Source organism: Abramis brama (assembly GCF_963993115.1).
Source record: "Abramis brama genome assembly, chromosome: 4".
In the NCBI taxonomy this organism is placed as follows: Eukaryota; Metazoa; Chordata; class Actinopteri; order Cypriniformes; family Leuciscidae; genus Abramis; species Abramis brama.
Genome location: NC_139966.1, coordinates 50,262,238 through 50,282,861, shown reverse-complemented (window position 1 = coordinate 50,282,861; position 20,624 = coordinate 50,262,238). Strand labels below are relative to the sequence as shown.

Genomic DNA, 20,624 nt, shown 5'->3' with positions numbered 1-20,624 from the left:
GAATCAGAAACAGCTGGACATGTTTACACAAATTATCACTTCCCTGTGATAGTATCCCTGCTTTGGCTAGTATACTAAATGGGTCATTTCACTACAGTAAACCCACAGAAAGACGCCCAGGGTTTTGTCTGGCAAAGCATATTCTGGCAAAGCATATTCTGGCAAAGCATATTGGCAAATAATTTCCCAAAAATAAGCATAAATGTATTGGTTAAAAAGACAATGACAGCAAGCCCACACAGTCAAATATAGAAGAGACTGACTAGTTGTCGAAAGAGCTATCTCTCAAGGTTTTAAATCACTACACAGTCCTAACAGTACACATTTGGGATGTCTCCACATCTATTTCAGGTCTTCAACTAAACGAACTGATAGGTCTGTTTGATTAAGACAGAACATCTGCAGTGTTTGCAGCACTCTGGGGCAAGTTGTCACATTTTAACTGTACCTACATGTTTGTACAGCAGGCTACCTTTAACATTTTTGTTTCATGTTGATTAAAATGAATAAAAAAACCCAAACCTGAAAAATATTATTTATTGGCGTAAAAAGTGACAACTAGCCCCGGTTTCCAGAGGCGCGCGACAAGCATACTTCTAACGATACACAATAAGCACATTTCACACGACAAACAATAATAGCTGATATTTCACAATATGAAATATTTCCTAAATATATGTTAAGTACATCTAGTCTGAGTGGAACTATTTTTGTAAATAAATTTAGTAAGAGATACATTTAGTAGAAGTTAAATGTGCTGTTCTGACAAGCTCAATACAAACAGCGCAAACATACAGTTAGGTGACTTTATCTGTGCGGTCAAACATATGAGTAAACGCACGTTTAACTAACCACACATGTCTCATTGTTGTCATTACTGTGACTAACTGTAAGGATGAAGTGATGGAGAAGGACTGTACCTGTCATCATAGCAGAAATCAGCGCTCAGTGTGTTCATATAAAGGAGCAGAGCCACAGCACTGCACACCAGCTCCACTATCATCTCAACGACACACAGGAGAAAAGAAAGTCCAGGAATGAATGACACTGATCAGTCCCTGTCTCTGTTTGCTGTTGTCCTCATTGTTTTGCTCCTGCTGCGAGATGGGAAGAGTTTCAAAAACAACCATCGCTCGTCTAACCCATTTTCAGATCAAGGCTTTGGATTCAGCCCTCAAATTTTGTTCGCACTGTGTGATTTAGCTAATAAACGGAGAGGAATCGGTTGCTCTTCATCCAAGCCGTAGTGAAACATCCCGTTGCAGTTACACCCTCCTATCAAACACAGCACGCGTGTGATATTTGGAAACGCCGCGCATGCGCAGAAATCAAGCATCAGCATCAGTGCACTGAGAGCAAACTGATTTAGACCCTGAACATAATAAAATGCAATTGCCTTTGGTTTGCAGCATTTACATTTTTGTTATGAACAACTCGTAACTCGTGTGATATCTTTTATAAACATCAAAATTATACACTACATTTTTTATGTTAGCCTTAAAATCTGAAATTAGTTTCTATTAAGTTACTGTTACATCATTATATATTTTCCTACTCATGTATTTATTTAATTTTAACTATATTTTAATATTAATTAATTTCTTATTGATTAATAATTGAAGAAAAAAAAAAAATATATATATATATATATATATATATATTTATTTTTTTATCTAGACTTTTACACGGATCGCCATGTCGCTCTCTTACTGTCCCCTGGTTTTGAAAACAGTTTGAAACCCCTGTAATAAATCATACAAATATTAATATATAATATCTAATAATAATCTTCTTTGCAGGAATTGTAGAAGATGAATGAGATATGTTTGTGCCCTGTGCTGAGTTGAGCTTTTAGCATGTGAATCTTTCTGAAATCCCCACTGAGGAGCAGCTGGGTCAAAAGCTGCTCAGAGCATGTGTGAATCTGCAGGAGTCAAACACAGGAACAAGAGCGAGAGGAGAGCATTTGTACCCCAGTGTAGTCACTCCACTCCTTATCCACCCCGCTGACCTCAAGCTGTTGACCCTTGACCATCAACCCCACTGGGAGGACAACTGCTCCTTTCAGGGATCAACTGACCTCAGTTCTGAATTCTGCTACGGATACAAACCGTCAGATGGAATAGATGTTAAACTCAAAAGTGCACGATTAAAAAAGCAATGGCACAATAGTTTATCCTCTTATAACCCAAAACTCAGTTGCAGGTGTGTTCTAGGGTAAACAAGACCCATTTTAAATGCAAATAATACAATTAAATAAAGAATAAAGCATAAAAATAAAATGCAGGAAACAGCTTGCATGCGAAGATGTTCATAACAAGGCCAAAGGCCAAGAAATAAGATATGTTTTTGAAATTCAATTTTAGACTTTTCCATCACAGCTGATAAATATCAAACAGGAAACAGTCATGATGGGACGTGCCACAGTCTGAACCACTCCTGCTTGATTTAGACCAGCACACAAACACACAGAGATCAACTGCATTAAAATAATAAATAGAACTAAACTTGACTTGGCAATGATACTCCTATGTTTATATTTTGTTCTTCATCCTCAAAAGTTACATAAGATTACTTTCCATAAAAACTAATGCTTTACTTTTAAAAGTTACTTTCCCCAACATTGGCCATGCATATGTTTATATATTTCAAATTTGTCATGTTGGCCTATTTGTAAAAGGCAGCTTGCCTAATGAGAGATTTTGTTATAGTTTCCATTCAGCACAACTCTATAAAGGCAGTGAGGATATTATAGGAACATGTTTCCAGGGCAAAACATTTTAATCTGAAACCTTTCACATCGCTGTCCAATTTGTGATAGGAAACACATTACAAGAACCTGTTTACATTTTCATCCACAACTGAAAAAAATACACAGTATATATCACTGATTTCTACAATCATCAAATTTGGATTGAGGCCCATGATGCATAGAGGATACACTGAGAGAACTTGAATGCATTTCTATTCACGTACGACCTTTGGCCAGACGTGAATTTGTTCCTTAAAATCCTGTTAACACTTCAGACAGTGAGGCAAAAAAAGAAGCTGATTATTTTCAGATGGAGCTCATCATGCGTCATTGTAGATGAGATTGGCATATGTTTGCGTGTGAGGGAGAAATAGAGACGCGATTGAAAGAGAGAAATAATAACAGAATATTTTCCATCTGTGCATCCTGTTTAGTCCCTTTGAATCACTGATGAAAAGATAAATCGCACCTCTCTTTCCTTCCAATTCTCCTCACTCTTACTCTCCCCTCTCCTTCTTCTCCTTCTTTTCCCATACAGTTCCCATATTAAAGCGCCGATGCCTGATAAGGAGTATTGTGTGGTTCCTCTGCTTCCTCGGCTTACCGGAAGCTTCACTGGCTCCCCATTGACTTTTCCCATCATTTCCCCCCCTCATCCCGTTCTTCTCGCACAGACCTGCCAGGGCTTGGATGTCCACACAGCTAAAACATTGCAGAGAACAGTTGCATCCTGGGAGTAAAGAATTCCATTAATGTATTATCTTTCGCACTAAAATTGAATTCAAGGGGTGTTCACACACATTATTGTGTTTAAAGTCCCCATTAAATGAAAATGGACAATTCTTGTTTTGTTTATGGAATATTGCAGTATCTATTATAAATTATTTATCCATGCACATATATATATATATTTTTTTATGTATGTGCCTTCAATTTAATAAGTTTATTCAAAATAACTTCCACTCCCTCTTTTCATCTCTTCTCTTCTCATATGACGTGTTTTGAAAATCCGTTTCATGCCGACTTCAAAAACACAAGATGCGGCGCACCAGAATTCAATTCAATTCACATTTGGAACAGCATAAGAGGCCGTTCACACATATGGTTTTGTACCCCCAAAACCGCTCTATCTAACATGTTTACAGCACAGCACAGATGAACACAAAAACACATTCTTTCAGAACCAGCCCTAAAGGTTAACAAATGTTCGCTTTTTCTTGAAGCCCATCCAGCTTTGGTAAATGTGTTATTTATATCCTGAAGTCACAAAGTCAGTGAAACACACCATTGTTGACCACAAGACTTCGGGGGACAGCAGCTGTTTTGTGAAGTGAAAAATGATTCGCCACATAAGCAAACAAATCAGTTGATTGTTTCTGCTTTAAGTGAAGGAAAGCAAATTGTGTTTTTGATGATCTACTAAAAAGGAAACTTGTTTTGTTCAGAGTGGAGCTGGACATTCCTGGTGACGATAGAGAAGCATTTCCTCAACCTCCCTTGCATGCAAAGAAAAAGAAAAGAAGCAAAATTTCAGGAAATAAGGGAGTGAGTAAACTGGTTTCCCATCGCTTTGCTATTTCTGTCTCAAAGAGATGTTTTGGAGTGCATCATGTCATTATCCTGAAGCTTTTCCTTTCTCTAATTTAGACGCAGAACAGGATATGGCACAATGCATCCGCTAAAAAGATGAATTCATGATAGAAACATATGCGACTGGTCAACAGACTCATTTTGGCATAGTGTTAGACCGGCCCCAACACACTCCATGAAGTTCAGGCTCAAGTGCTGCAGTGTCAGTGTGTAACCATGCTTATCTCCACACAGACACACTAATGGCGTCTATTTTTCCAGAAATAATGGCAGAGAAGTTGCATTGTTCTGGTCAAGTGGTACCATGATGAATGGATGTGGATCTGTTAGAGAAGGAAAAGTCATTAGAAGCAGGATTTGCATGCAAGGCTTAGCAACGTGGCCTACTTTCTCTGACAGAAACTTTCCTCAAATATTTACCCTACTGTTTGAATTCAATAAACAATGACTTATAATTAAAAAAATATTGTTACAACGGAGTCTGTAAAAGCTCATTTACACATTCAGTAAGTCACATTGATTTGTTAATGTTTCAGAAGGAGTTCAACAGGTTTTCAGTAACCACTTTTGCCACTTGGAAGTGCATAGCTATCACATACAGTATGAAACCATATTGCTCAAAAAGTATGACAGACAAACCATAATTATCAACAAACCCAAGAGGTCTCCTTGCAGGTTTTGAATTCTCTATTCTCTTAAGATAGGAGCAAACACATAAATAGTAACATAAAATATAGTAGTTTGAGCAAGTAAAACAAATGCACTTTGTGCCTTAAATGCTGCTATAGTTCTTAAATGGTCTTATCAAGTTAATCAATCAAGTTAAGACAACAGCAACCTCGAGGTGTTTCATTTATGAATATTAACTAAAACATGCAAGACAGGAGAACGGCTAAAAATAATGAAGAGCTCTATGTCTGATTAATATTAATGGTGTGTTAAATAAGTGGAAGCACAAGACGTCCCAAGTGTGACTGATGTCCTCGTATAGCCGGCTAAAGGCTGATTTATAAACCAGTCAGACTAATGAACACTAAAAGCAACGTTCTGCATCCCATTGATCACTATATCTTTCTGCTTTAAGCTGCAGACCGATCCGTTATGCATCATAACTGAACCGATCCGGAGACTTATACAGCCAGGTTTTTGGAGCAGCTGGAATTAATTCAAAACTGCTTTTAATTTACTGTGAACCGACCCTATTTCAACATAATTTATATTTTAGATCTTTTTTGTAAAATATAATTACATAGATTTCTCGATTGCTAAATCATTATAACTGATTCTGCTGGCCCAATTTCCCAAACTATTCAAACAAATCAGTTCTCGAAACAAAGACATTTCTCAAAACTATCTGTTTTCACAGACGTTCCAATTTCTGCAAAACTCTACAAAAAAACCCACCTAATTTAACCATGCTCTCATTCAGAAAACACAAGTACACAATATAATTAACTCAAGTTATCACAATGCGAACTAAAATAGCATACATTTATCCATGCGTAAGCAAAACTGAATACACACCAATCAGAATCTCAGGATAATATAAACAGGGCCACGGGTGATTATGTGCTTTGGAAAATGAATCCTAGTGGTGGGACACAAAGGAAGAGAAAGAGAAAAAATTGTTCCTGATGAAATACAAAGAAAGTCCATCGGCCTACAGGGTCATCAGTATACTGTTTTGTGTTGCATACTGAGTTCATATTCAATTATTTCGTATTTGTATTTCCATCTACTGTAGGAACGCTTGACTGTAATGAAAATCCTGCAATTCCTTCCTGTAATTCCTAGACATTGACTTGCAAAATGATTTGTGATTGCCAAAAGGATGTTTTTGTAATAGTGTTTTGAATTGATCTTATTAGTGTTCAATAGGCAGTGCATGAGTCTGTGTATTTGTACATGTTAGTGTGTAGTTTAGAGATTATGTTTATAGTTGTGAGAAAATGGTGAATTGTTTCATGAATTGTGTTAGCGATCGAGAAAAAATTGTAAAAGAATATTTTTATTGTTGGTTTGAAAAATCGACAACAATTAATTTAGAATATGGACTTTAAAAACAAAATATTTAATAATGGAAAATAAAAACTATAAAGTTGTATCAAAATAATACATTAAAATTAAATCAATATATTACATTAAACAGCAGGACTACCAACTGTAGATTCCTTTATTCCAATAACTGCATAACATCTCGGGGACTGGAGGGGGTCAAAGAGCTGAACCAGCGCAGAATGAGAAACATTCTCCTGTAAGGAAAGAGACAGTTAAGAATGAATTATGACACTCTAAAAATCTACGGAGCCCCTAAAGGGACATGGTGATGGAAAATATTTGAGATGGGAGGAAACCATGTCCCTTTAGGGGCTCCGTAGAAATCCATTCGTAGATTTCAATATTTATTTATTCAATACTTAAGGTATAAATCTGCATGCATGAGGTTTTTCTCAATATAAAAATCAGGGATCATGACTTACAATCAATCAGGCTATACGTGGTTTTGATTCACTAAAAACAACCGACTTATACGTATTAATTGTTCGGCAGTGAGAATACACTGGTTGTGTTGTATATTTTTGATTTAATAACAAGAATCAGTTCAAAAGAATCATTTGCTCAGGAATCAAAATACACTGGTCATGCTGTATATATCTGATTCCCTAAAAAGAAGAGACTCATAAGACTCATTAATTTGGGAATCGGACTAATAGCTGGTTTTTGATTCACTAAAAACAATTAGATCATAAGATCAGATCGTTCATGAATCAAATTATACTGGTTTTCAACCCTGTCTGTGCTTATATATATCCAGTCAGAGTATATTATTTTAGATGAACCGTCATTTATGTTCAGTTCCAAGAATATCCGTAAGTAAAAAGAGTATTTTGTTCAGTTCCAATAATCATCTTAACTGAAGACTGTTTTAATCCAAATTAATCCATATTACAGATTTCTACAATCACTGACCAAAGCACATTAATATTCTTGGCAGAACACCCAGAGTATGATGTTGTGAAATGATTTATAATACAGGATAAAACCATCCATAGCCCAAATTCTAAAGCGTACCCTGATTTCAATGTGGTTCATAGAGCCGTCGATGTCAATCCTTATCATGTTACCAACCCCTTTAATGTCTGACATACACAAAAAAAACGCACAGATCTAACACAGGAGAGGTTTTACTTGCTTTACATTACATGACTGATAAGTGAACCCTGTAAGATTATGTGGAAATTACTCCCACAGAAACTTGCTGTCACTGTTTTGTGACGATAAACAAAATGATTTTGTCATGCTCTGAATTTTCAGTCTAACAATCTTCACAGATGGCTGAGTCTGATACTCCTGACTGTCGTCGCGAGGAGGTTTGAGGTTTTATGTTCAAAGGGCAAGAGGGAAATGGAGGTGTAACTTAAAACCTCTGAACTCCTGTATGCTAAAATCCTTTAAAACCATTTTTTGACTGTTTTGGAGCTGCTAAATGTGGCTAATGTCTGTTTGTAAAAGTTTTTGATTAGGGAAATGTGTGCTGTGGCTCTGAAGTAAAGCCTGAAACAAAAGCCCCACACAGTTATATGAGGATTACCATCTTAACACGGACAAATAGGGGGTAAATATACAACTGTGGGTAAACTGGACAACTACTATGTTATCTGCCCTGACAATTGGGTTTTTTTACCTGCTCTTTCAAGTAGCAAAGTCGGTCCAGGAGGATGAGACCCTCTATACATGGAGCCAAGGTTACTTTCAACTGAGGAAGATGAAAACAGCATGAGACAGACTGATATAGGGTATGAAAAAATAATAGACATACAACTTTCTATGACGCTCACCATGTTAAAAGCAATCATCTCATTCATCCTGGGTGTGTAGCGATCATGATAGCTCTGAATATCGCCATCAGATAGCTGAGAGAACAAGACATATGGATTTAATGGTTTTATATCAATAAAGGAACGAGATCATGTCCTACTCACCAACCAGGACCTAAAAAAATAAAAAATATTACAAAATAAACAATAATTAAATAATATGAAATAAACATTAAATGTATATTTTTAATTTAAATAAAAATATATATAAAAATATATAAATACATGAACAGTATAATATTTATATACAAATATTTATATAATATTTGCTGTAGCAAGCACATATATACACACAATTTTGTAATTAAAATAATTTTCTATTTTAAATATATATGTACTATTTTGTTATATTAAAATTGTTAAAGCTGTTATATTTAAATTTTAAATATTACAAATATAGTTCAAATATAGACAAACATAGTTTTGTCAAACACAATTTAAACAATTTTCTATTTTAAATACATGTTATATTTCATTTATATACAAATATCCAATATATATTATATTTAATGTATTCATATAAACTATAGACTAATACAAGTTTATATATATATATATATATATATATATATATATATATATATATATATATATATATATATATATTTATTTATTTATTTATATATATATATATATATATATATATATATATATATATAATTAAAATATTACAATAAGCAAAAATTAAATAATTTAAATAAATAAAAAAATTTAAAACAAATTTAAAAACATGAAATATTTCATTTATATAAAAACATACATGAATATATTATATTTAATGTATTTATATTAATTGTACATATACATATGATTTTTTTTTGTACAAATGTTTTATAAAATATTTAAATAACTTTAAATATATATATATATATATATATATATATATATATATATATATATATATATATATATATATATATATATATATATATATATATATATATATATATATTTTTTTTTTTTGTTTGTTTTTTTTTTAAATCAGGTTACACTGATATCGTCTGGGCCTGCTAATGCCTTTTTAATAGTGTCTTGCTCTCTGTGCCCATATTTCCCTACTTGTCAAACATACTTTAGTCTGTTTATCTCATTAGTTTCATTGTGGTGTAATTCAGATGCATGTGGGCAGACTAACAAAACATTAAATGTAATATGAGAACAATTGGTTATTACTTTAGTCTCATCCAGATCCAGCTTCCTAAGTGCCCGCCTGACGTAGTCCACAAACGAAGAGGCTTTGGAGTACACGTTCCCAACACGTTTCTCACTGCCAATAGGAAATAAAACACTGCATCATATCAAAAATAAACTAACATAAAGTTGAATTGATTTCTGAAGTAGTTTAGAGACTGATATTAACGTACATACAGTAAGTCACATGCAGAGGGTGAACTTTGCACTCCTTGTTGACTTGCACATTACCGTAACCTGATGGTTTGGCTTTGACTCACAGGAGTTTAATAAAAAATTGAAAACAGGGCTTTAGGGTTTGACTCATGAGCATCAGTCATCACTGAATCAGATCTGCTCAGTACAGTCATGATCAAATATCTCGATAAACATTTATCAGCCTCCGCAAAAGGAAGGAAGGACCGGAGGGAATCTGGAGCCTCTTTATTCTCTCCTCCAGTTTACTAAAGCTCTCCGGCGACTTAAACAAAGACAGGCGGTTGTTTTCTGTCTAATGAGCAGATGATGTGGTGAGAGTGCTGTCGATGAGATATCTGATCCTGGTGTTTGTGAGGGGAAGGGCGTCAGTGAGGGAGCTTAATATTTGTCATCGTGTGCGTTTCACACTGAGAGTGGCTCATCAGGGGGTCCGGGGTGTGTGTTTCGAGTGTTTTCAAATCTAGGACAGCAAACACATTTTTAGGGTTCGGCATTGTACTATAATTAACCGCCAAACCTCTAATACTTGGTTGAAGTGCTATTTCAAAGGTTCCTAATTTAGTTTTGGAGGTGTCCTACAGTGCGTTTACATGCATCCAAGGTCAAAAAACACTTTAACTTTCTCATAATACACACTGCAGCATCACCTCTTTTCTCACTGTGTCTGAAACGTTCGATAAAAGATTCAGTCTCTCTCAACCCTCCTTTTCGAGAACCTACTCTGCTCTGATTGGTCAGACGGCCTACTCTGCTCTGATTGGTCAGATGGCCTAGTCTGTTGTGATTGGTCTATTGGAAACGGAAGTTGGAAGTGCATGCAAAGAGGATTTGCTTTCGCAGCACAGAAAGCAGCATCTTCTCAACATGTCGACAACACAAACTAAACTCTTCCAGTCATCATCTTCAACTACAGTGTTTGAGGGCGGGTCGAAGTAGACGTTGTTCGCCGGCAGCCAATGAAGATCATAGGCTGGCATTATGCAAATTTGTTACAAACCTCTGTAGACTCATTTCAGGCCTGCACTTTCATCTTTAAAAAAAATATGCAGACCTTTTACATTCACAAACAGAGCTGTATATAACACTACATGAACGATACTATCCGAAAAAGCATAACAGGGGCTCTTTAAATGATGAAAATTTACTGTGGCAACAGTTGGTTTTTCCAGATGTTTACATGCATCTAAAAGCCTTCAAACAAACAGAGCTATTATTGTCAATATCATGCATACCACAGTAACAAAACAAATCTAGCATGCTATAAATATGACATAAAATCAATGGTGGTACATATGATGGATACCTTTTAAAGCAATCGTAGTGATCCTGTAAAATAACATGGAGAACCGCCCGATAAAAAAGCGACTCCATAGGCAGCTGTAAGAGTCAAGAAACCCTGTTAACATCAGTCCAAACAATTTTGTTTCATTTCAAAACTGTTTTTGCCTGTTTTTACTTATTTATGCAATGCATACTTATGTTTGCTTACTTATTTGTGTTTTTAATAACATCATTTGAAATGTTTGTCCCATTTGTGGCAACTTTAAAAACAGATTGTGTCATATTTTCCATTACAATTATGTCATACAAACAATCAGCCGTGCGGAAGACAGCACAAAGAGATCGTACGTGCTGGCCGCTTCACCTCTGAACTTTCATTCATTTTTAATCGAGAAAAATATCTAATTAAAATACACAGTGCGTCTAATTAAATCACATAAATATGCAAAGCTGCATATGCTGTACGTTCTGGCATTCAAGCCTGACCAAGACATTATGATCAGCTGTGCAAACAGCTCTGGTTGCAAGAGACTGTCCTCCTTATATGCAAATCTTACAGGCGAATTGGGATTTTAATTGAAATATTAATATTAATATGATATGACACAATCAAGTACTCACCCCTCCTCCGGCAGACACCCTCTCCAGAGCCTGAGAGGGGGGAAATTAGTTTGTGAAGAGCTCAATATTAGTCAAGCCTGCTGGAAACAAGCTTGAATGTGATAACTGAAAAAACATTTGACATGATTTGATAGTCGCTTTTAGTTTAATGGCAGATACACTGTGTTCATCTTACAAGAAAAATCACCTGATTATCATAAATACATTTTTTATAACATTTATTTAATAAGCAAAGGATGTGGTTTATGTTGCGTGGGCAACGTGAGATGTATTCGTGACGTGTGAGGCAGACTTACGAGACATGCTGACATCCTGGCGTTTCGACCACAGAAACAGGCCTGATCCTTCAGATACTGACTCATGGGGAAACCACACACACCACTGACACACCCTGGCCCACACCAAAAAAACAGAGAAGAAGAATCAAACATCTTTTTTACATTAACTACCGTTCAAAAGTTTGGGGTCTGTAAGATTTTTATTAGCCTTTTATTCAGCAAGGATACATTAAAATTGATCAAAAAAGATGTGTATTTCAAATAAATGCTGTTGCATTGAACTTTCTATTTTATCAAAAAAAAAAATTCCCACTAATACACTGATAATAAGATTTTTTTCTTGAGCACCAAATCAGCATTAGAATGTTTTCTGAAGGATCATGTGACACTGAAGACAGGAGTAATAATGCTGAAAATTCAGCTTTGATCATAGGAATAAATGACCTTTGAAAATATATTAAAATAAAGAAGTTATTGTAATAATATTTTAAAATATTGCTGTTTTTACGGTATTTTTTTAATCAAATATAAACAGACTTAGGGAGCATAAGAGACTTCTTTTAAAAACATTAAAAATCGTGCCAACCCCAAACTTTTTAGCGTATGTCAAAACTAAAGCAGATTTCTAAACACTGAACATTTTGTGGATAAGAACCTGTTGAGCACATGCCATTCAAACGAGACCCATACTGTGGTACGAGGCCTATTCGTGGTGCAGATAAACACTGTTTATTCCAGATATCATGCTAATCTAAACCATGCCAAACTGAACAGGATCCAGAGTCCAGCACAGGATTGAAATATGTGTGTGTATGTGTGTGTACAGGTTTGGCTATACTTGAGGGCCAAATGTCCTGAAATATTATGACAGCAGACTAGTGAGGATATTTCACTGGTCCTTACTAGTTAAGAGAAGCATACAAATCAGCCAAAACATATAAATACCATTAACCGGATATAAAATCAATGGAAGTCTATGCAATTTCCTCACTAATATAGTGAAACAAACGTGTGTGTGAGTGAAACAGAACGAGCTGTGTATAATAAAATGGACAGAGAGAAGGACCGTGTGCAACACTGACATTAGATTTCATAACTTTAACACTGTCTTAATTCGACCAATCACTGTGAGGCTTTAAACGTGAGGATCTTCAGTTTGAGTTTGTGGGTTCCCCAATAAAACAGGGTTTAAAGCTGATGTGTGTCATTTCTTTGATGAAAATACCAATTTTAGGCGCAGATACAACTGTAAGTAAGCCATTCACAGGTTGACTGCTTGACTAATGACGTTTGTGGACGGGACTTCCTGTTTCCTGTTTCAGTAGGAGACATTGCATGGGCTCTTTTGAAGTCTTTTGAAGCAAATGCAGGGCCTTTGCAGAGACACCACAGAAAAAGTATTAGGCTGTTAATTGTGATCAGGCAAGCAAAACTCAGTGCAAAATCTTTGTAACTCTGTGGGGTGCCGCTAGTGGCACAACAATTACACACTTCGCCTTTAAACGCACAGCATGATGCTGTAATCATGCCAGGTATTTTAGACTAAAAGGCACATTGTGTATTTCCATTGGAACTGCATTTGTTTCACTCCGTAGTGTTTCTTCTTCAGAACAAACGCGCTTGTAAAGCGAGCCGCCGAAGCCCTGAAAACTCTGACATCATCATGCTGAAAACGCCACATGTTGTACGGACTCTTCTTGATTTAGTGAGATCAAACAGACTGTGTGTGGAGAGGGAGAGTGTTTGTGATGTCAGTCCAACATTTGAACACACTTCATGTGTTTTAGCTCTGTCCCTGTAGCAATCGAGAGTCTGTGATGTGATCACCAGGCTTTAAAAGACAATGAGACATTATTGTAGTCCTGCTGTGCTTCATAGCCTTGGACACTGACTCAATCGACAGTAATTATGTGTTCAAAATATCATATTTTGCAGGCACTCAATCATTATTGACTAAGAAGAAGTATCTAAGAGAAGGGGAAAGACAGAGAGCGACCGACAGAAACCACATGGTCTCTTGGGACTAGCACCATTTTCTTAAAGGGATAGTTCACCGAAAAATGGCAATTCTTAATTTCATCTGCAGAACACAAAAGAAGATATTTTGAAATCATCAGTGGTTTTTGTCCATACAACGAAAGTCACCATTATATCAATAATAATAACAAGCATTATTATTAAATAATACAATTATAATGAAAAATTGCATTTATTTAATAAATAAACAACAATTAATTATTCATTGAAAAATAAAACATTTTATAAGCAATAATGAAAATAATAATAATTATTATTATTATTATTTTGTTATAAATGTATTAATCACTGTTTTATATTGAATAATACATTGTTGTTGTTTTACATTATTTGACCCAGAATTGACCCAGGGCTGCAAAAGAATGTCAAATTTAATTAATTATTTAAAAATATGAATACCTAATAATAATATTTATTATTATTATTAAGTATTCATATTTTTATATTACATAATAATTATATTTATAATTAAAAAAATATATATATTAATACCGGTAATACTAACAAATGTTATTATTACATAATCAAATATACAATGAAATTAATGAACTTATTAATTAAATATTGAATTTACTTCATAAATAAAAACAATTTATTATTTGACTCAGGATTGGCCCAGGGCTACAAAAGAATGTCAAATTATTTAATAATTATTATTATTATGATGGTATATAAATGCAGAATATTATGTTATTATTATGGATGTTAATTATTAGGATGTTACAAGTAAATTATAATTATAATTATTAAATTAGTGATTTAATAAACAAGCAACAACCACAATAACTCTTTATAAAATCATTAATACATGTTATAATAATAACAATAATAATAAATTATTTATTCTAATTCTAAATTAATTATTGTTCAATATTTTTTTATCCAGGATTAGCACAGGGCTGCACATTGCTGGAAAGAACATTATGCAAAGAACTAAAATTCCACACATCTTATCTTGTTTGAAGATTTTGGGCACCCAGTTTGACAGAGACTGATCTGTTCACGTGTGTGTGGGACAGGAAGTGTTCTTACCCTGTCTGTCCTCATCAAACTCTTCAGAAAGCAGGTGGTAGCAGCAGCCCACACTGCAAACGGCCCGCAGCTCCTGTTTGGCCCCAAACATCCGCAGAGTGCTGGGAGCCAAATCTCCACACGTATGCAGGCCAACCAGAACTGCATCCTGGGTACCGGCCAGAGAAAGAGGGAGAGAGAGAGAGAGAGAGAGAGAAAAGGGTAATTTGGTGAAATCAACACAGATCGTTTGCCATCTCTCATTGATCATAAATAATTTGCTATGGACACATCCAAGTCCCTCTCCATTCTTGAGCTCAATTTCACCTAATTAACATGATTAGGATAATCGCAGGCGTCTCGCTGAGCTGTAATAGCAATGATACAACTTCTGCTCTATAATCAAAGCCCACAGCTGGACAACTATTGCAGCATAGCATGTCTCTTGTGCTATTATATGAGTTTAGTACACATACATTATTTGATCCTTAGAGAATATCATATGAAATGAATTCACAACACATTCGCAATGAAAAAAAAAAGTTTTATCATGATCCAAATGCTTCAAAAAGTATGAAAAAACACAGCTACAGCTAGTTTTTTAGGTTACTAAAATACAAATGCAGCTATATAAGACTCAAAAAGACAAATTCTTTATTTAATAATAATAATAGTTTACTTGTTCATAAGTAGTTGTAGTTGCAGTAGTAATAATTACAATGATAATATAGTTAAACTATATTTAAATTGACAAATATACTAAATCAATTATTTACTTAACTCATTATTTATTATTAATAATAATAACAAAACGTATTAAATAATGAAGGAAATAATTAATTTAATAAATGAACAACAATAATTGATCATTTATTATAAAATAATACATTTCATAAATAATAATAATAACTATTATTATTAAATAATGAATTAAACAATTGATTTAATAAGTTTTACAATTGGTAAACCTATAAATTTAATAAATGTAAAAGTCAATAGATTTAATAAATGTAATAATTGTTTAATTTTAGAATTTTCATTATTATACATTTTGTTTTATTTTTAAATGAATAATACATTATTATCATTATTATTGTTGTTGATGTTGTTATTTTATATATTTTTTTAAATTCTCCCTTGGTTGAAACCCCTTTATCTATCTATAAATTACAGGAACGTCTGTCTGTCTGTCTGTCTGTCTGTCTGTGTGTCTGTTAACCGCATATCTCTCGAACCGTTAGTCCGATGGATTTCAAACTTGACAGGTGTCTCGCTACGGGCACGAGTAAGTGCAGTGCCAAGTTTGACGTTGTTTGGATGAGAAATGCTAAAGATATCGTTAAATATATCATTTTTAAAAGGTTGTGGTTTAAAAATAAACATTCTGACATTAGAGGGTTGTATCGGTCAAAGAAGCCCCAAGAAGGTTGTGGTTTAAAAATAAACATTCTGACATAAACACTCAGTCAGCTACACTGTTTACTTCTGAATATTATAGTTTGGTTCCAGAACGTGATAAATCCATTTTGAGTAAAAATGTGTTTTCTTTACCACGAAAGTGGCAAGATGAAAACCACTATTTTCAGTTTCAAACTTGCATAATAACATAAAAAATTCAAATCCAGATTTTGATTTTCAAAGATTTATTATAAAAACTGATTATTTTTTCCCAAAAAGGCAATAAATTCATGACACTTTTCTTTCATAATGCAATTAATCCATTGAATCAATATAAAAGTTATTTTTTATAATATTGAAACTGTTGAAATCAGCCATCGCTATAATATCTCCTGAACTTTTTTGACTGCGATCAGCTCACAAAAACTGATTTTGCACAGGCAATTTGCACTGCTCCCTGAATCGACGCGCTTATTCATTTGTGGATGTAAACTGAATCTATAAGTCAGCTATGCTGTTTACTTCTGAATATTATATTTCATTCTGGTGCGCTTAACGTTATCGCTACTGTGTAATAGTAGCCTATGCTATTCACCAACTAAACATATCCTTTTCAATGCGTTCACATTCTCTTTCACGGGCATCTTTGTAGTAACCTATTCACAAACTGTTTGCTCAAGCATAGCGTTTCCTCGGCGTTGTCTGTCTGTATGTCTGTGTGTGTGTCTGTATGTCTGTGTGTCTGTATATCTGTTATTCGCATATCTCTCGAACCGTTAGTCCGATGGATTTCAAACTTGACAGGTGTCTCGCTACGGGCATGAGTAAGTGCAGTGCCAAGTTTGACATTGTTTGGATTAGAAATGCAAAATATTGGTAAATATATATCGGTAAAAGAAGGGAGAGGGGGCCTTTCTTCGACCCTCCCCCTCAGAGAGAGGGTCGAAGAAAGCAGTGGAGCTTAAGTAGCTTGGAGTTCACTGTGTAGCCTGCTCCCTGAATCGTGTAGTTCAGTGTTCCACATTTATTGTATATCATTATGTCAGTATCAGTATTTGCTTTCTACCATGCACAAATAAAAATGTCACTGAACTTTTTTCTCGTGTAGTTCAGTGTTCCACATTTATTGTATGTCATTATGTCAGTATCAGTATTTGCTTTCTACCTTGCACAAATAAAAATGTCACTGAACTTTTGCTGTGTAATTGTAACAATGAGCACTCAAATACACCAAACCAATAATTACTAAAAACACACACAAAAACTGATTTTGCACGGGCACTTTGCACTGCTCCCTGAATCGACGCGCTTATTCATTTGTGGATGTTAACTGAATCTGTAAGTCAGCTATGCTGTTTACTTCTGAATATTATATTTCATTCTGGTGCGCTTAATGTTATCGCTACTGTGTAATAGTAGCCTATGCTATTCACCAACTAAACATATCCTATTCAATGCGTTCACACAGTCTCTTTCACAGGCATCATTTGTAGTAGCCTATTCACAAACTGTTTCCTCAAGCATAGCGTTTTCTTGGAGTTCACTGTGTGCTTTCTACCATGCACAAATAAAAATGTCACTGAACTTTTGCTGTATAATTGTAACAATGAGCACTCAAACACACCAAACCAACAATTACTAAAAACACACTCAAAAACTGATTTTGCACGGGCATTTTGCACTAGCACTTAGAAGGTTGTGGTATTCATAAACACTCAGTCAGCTACACTGTTTACTTCTGAATATTATAGTTTATTCACAGCCATCATTTGTAGTAACCTAGCCTGCTCCCTGAATTCAATGCGTTCACAGTCTCTTTCACGGGCACCAAACCAACAATTACTAAAAACACACACAAAAACTGATTTTGCACGGGCATTTTGCACTAGTTAATTCTAAAATCTATTATTATTATTATTATAGTATTTTTATTTTTTATTATACCTTTATTTAACCAGGAGGTCCCATTGAGATTCAGAATCTCTTTTACAAGAGAGACCTGGCCAAGGTAGCAGCCAAATCACAACAAATGCATACATAACAAACACCAAATTACATTTTCACGATAAAAGAAGTACAAAAATGTTAAAAAATAAAAATATAAAACACAATGAGACTCTTAAGAAAAACAAGAACATGTCTCTATCACAACACTCTTTACAGTAGTTTTAAATTCATTTATGGACATAAGGGTTTCTAACTTTAGTAGTATAGTGAATTATAAATTATTATTATTACACTATTTTTCCTCCCTTGGTGGAAACCTAATAATTAACCTAATAAAACCCTAATAACCCTTAATAATTCTAAAATGTATTATTAATTATTTTACAGTGAATTTTAAATTATTATTATTACACTATTTTTCTCCCCTGGTTCGTTGAAAGCGTGTGTGTTCTGACATCCACTCACCTCCAGCTCTGTGATCAGCGTCTTGAGTTCAGTTTCTGCAGTGACGTATGAGGTCAGAGGGGAAAACAGGCTGCTGTCGCTGTCGTTCCTCCTCCCTTCTCGAGCTTTCCTCTCCAGATTGTCCCTCTTCCTCCTCTCTCGTTCCTCCAGGCTCAGCTGGCTGGGGTGGACACGAGGAAAAGCGTCCTCTATGACGTCTAGAGACAGCGTGCCGAGGAAGCTGGTTTCTACATCCCAATCACTGGGCTCTAATGTGGCATTATCTGAAGCGGATAAATCACTGGAGACTTGTTTTGATAAATCACTGGTTTCCTCTTGAGCCACAAACCTTCCTTTTTCCTTTGTAATAAAGTTTGTGTTGCCATCACTGTTCTCACAGTTTCTGCTGTGTTGTTTACTCCCATCCTCACTGTCCAAAGCTTGATTCACACTGGCTCTGTTCTGTTTCTGATAGGCTTTAGAGAACTTCTTCAGTTTCCTGTTCCTCTCCTGAGCTCCATGTGTGTTGGTGCTGGAAGAGTCGATACCGAAAACTTGTAGGTTAAACCTCATGGATAGATAGGAGCACAGGTAGCCTTTCCCAGAACCCACGTCTATCACCTGAGATGAAGAAACTGATGATGAAAAAGATGCAATTCAGAACAAAAAAATTTAACTAAACTACATTTTAAATGCTCTTACCTGTTTGACCCGGCAGCATTCAGCCAAACTAGCCACAACCTCAGACATTGCCTGCACCTCATGGGCTTTCTTACAGTTCATAAACTCATCTGGAACAGGAACTTTGCCTGATGACTCTCCTATGGAAATTACAGACAATGCATGAGATATAACCTTGTAATAACCTGAATGTGACGTGCATAATAATCACAATAAAGATCCAGAGTGGAATTTAAATGTGCTTTTCAGTGCTTCTGATCTGACTGCAGTTACCCGCTATAGTGTCTCCATATATCAGTGTCAGATTCTCCATCAGCTCTTCCAGCTGCATACACACCCCCAGACCCGGGAAACTGTGGGCTTTCGCTGCCCTCAGCAGGGCTGATATGTCCACCAGCTTCTTTGAGGCATTACAGAAACCAAAGGTGGTGTTTTCCTTTTCTAAAAGCAAAAATAATATTACTATGAAATACAGCTGATTAAAGTAGTAGAGTAGAGTAGAGTCCAATGCACTTCAGTTCAATACATCTATAATATATATTGTATTATACAAATACTACGTATTGGTAGGCTATATCAAATTAATAATTTTAAATATTGATCAAATTAAATGATACTGCCGCAGACCATTTGTCATTTTACTCCACAAAATAATGTATACTGTGTTCTGAGTAAATGTTAAAGAAAATTATATAAAAAAATATATTAGTCATTATAATTCTGAGCAGTTTCTTATGTTGCGTAGTGTCATAATTAAACCACAACTTATTTTTACTTTGAAAAATGATTGCATTATAAAAATATAAAAAATGTTTGGTACTATACGGTTATCCGGACCACATGTGATGACCTACCCAAACCCCGAAACCTACCCGTCACTGGGGTTACGACCAACCAAGAGCGGTTGTGGTCACGTGTGGTCAGGTGTGGTCCGGATAACCGTATAGTACCAAATGTTTTGCATAACAATAAAACGATTTTTCTTTTTCCAGATCGAGTCCTTCTTACCTTCTACCGCCCCCGTGCGGTCATCAGTGGAACTGATAAACTGCAACACTTGTTCTGGACTCACACACATGAACGTGCTCCAAACATCACGCGTGAAAAAGTCCACTGTGTGCGCATTCGAGATGCTTAGCGATATGGAGAGAAAGCGCTTTACTTCATCTATTTTCCTTTTTAAAGTTTTAATAAGCAGGTCATTAAATGCCATTATTCACGGACCGAGAACAGTGAGAATTTCATGAGAGCTGCAGCCGTTGACACATTTTCTGTATTTAAGACAAAAGTAGTCAAATAAGGAGATGATTCCTCTGA

At 35.1% G+C, this 20,624-nt stretch overlaps 2 protein-coding genes across 3 annotated transcripts in view; both read right to left on the bottom strand.

Annotated features, from left to right (window-relative positions):
• The window catches only part of LOC311080701 (protein O-mannosyl-transferase TMTC2-like), a 32,318-nt gene extending 31,019 nt beyond the window's left edge, over positions 1-1,299 (bottom strand). The window contains exon 1 of the mRNA XM_084110796.1: positions 921-1,299. Within this exon, the coding sequence (XP_083966922.1) occupies positions 921-1,003 (83 nt within the window). The 5' untranslated portion in view covers positions 1,004-1,299. The remainder of the gene's footprint in view (positions 1-920) is intronic.
• A 5,035-nt stretch (positions 1,300-6,334) lies between these two features.
• On the bottom strand, positions 6,335-20,610 carry LOC311080706 (putative methyltransferase-like protein 25). 2 transcript variants are annotated; one of them, XR_014605684.1, is made up of 12 exons: positions 20,316-20,526; positions 19,581-19,748; positions 19,329-19,447; positions 18,648-19,247; positions 14,859-15,006; positions 11,808-11,902; positions 11,512-11,541; positions 9,589-10,986; positions 9,394-9,487; positions 8,182-8,256; positions 8,028-8,099; positions 6,335-6,594 (listed from the first exon to the last, which is right to left on the bottom strand). XR_014605684.1 is itself a non-coding variant. In XM_084110801.1 (12 exons), the coding sequence occupies exons 1-12, from the start codon at positions 20,518-20,520 to the stop codon at positions 6,484-6,486; spliced, it is 1,791 nt and encodes a 596-aa protein (XP_083966927.1). In that variant the 5' UTR covers positions 20,521-20,610; the 3' UTR covers positions 6,335-6,483. The 2 variants fall into 2 exon arrangements, 1 of the variants encoding a protein (XP_083966927.1); XM_084110801.1 differs by having other exon boundaries at positions 10,913-10,986; positions 20,316-20,610.
• Between the last annotated feature and the right edge of the window lie 14 nt (positions 20,611-20,624).

What these genes read in the sequence shown, in the direction of transcription:
- LOC311080706 (XM_084110801.1), bottom strand. Translation starts at nt 20,520, where the DNA reads ATGGCATTTAATGACCTGCTTATTAAAACTTTAAAAAGGAAAATAGAT. An exon ending in CGCTGATCACAGAGCTGGAG is followed by an intron (nt 15,007 to 18,647) that starts GTGAGTGGATGT and finishes GCCGGTACCCAG; the next exon opens with GATGCAGTTCTGGTTGGCCT. An exon ending in CCAGGATGTCAGCATGTCTC is followed by an intron (nt 11,542 to 11,807) that starts GTAAGTCTGCCT and finishes CCCCCCTCTCAG; the next exon opens with GCTCTGGAGAGGGTGTCTGC.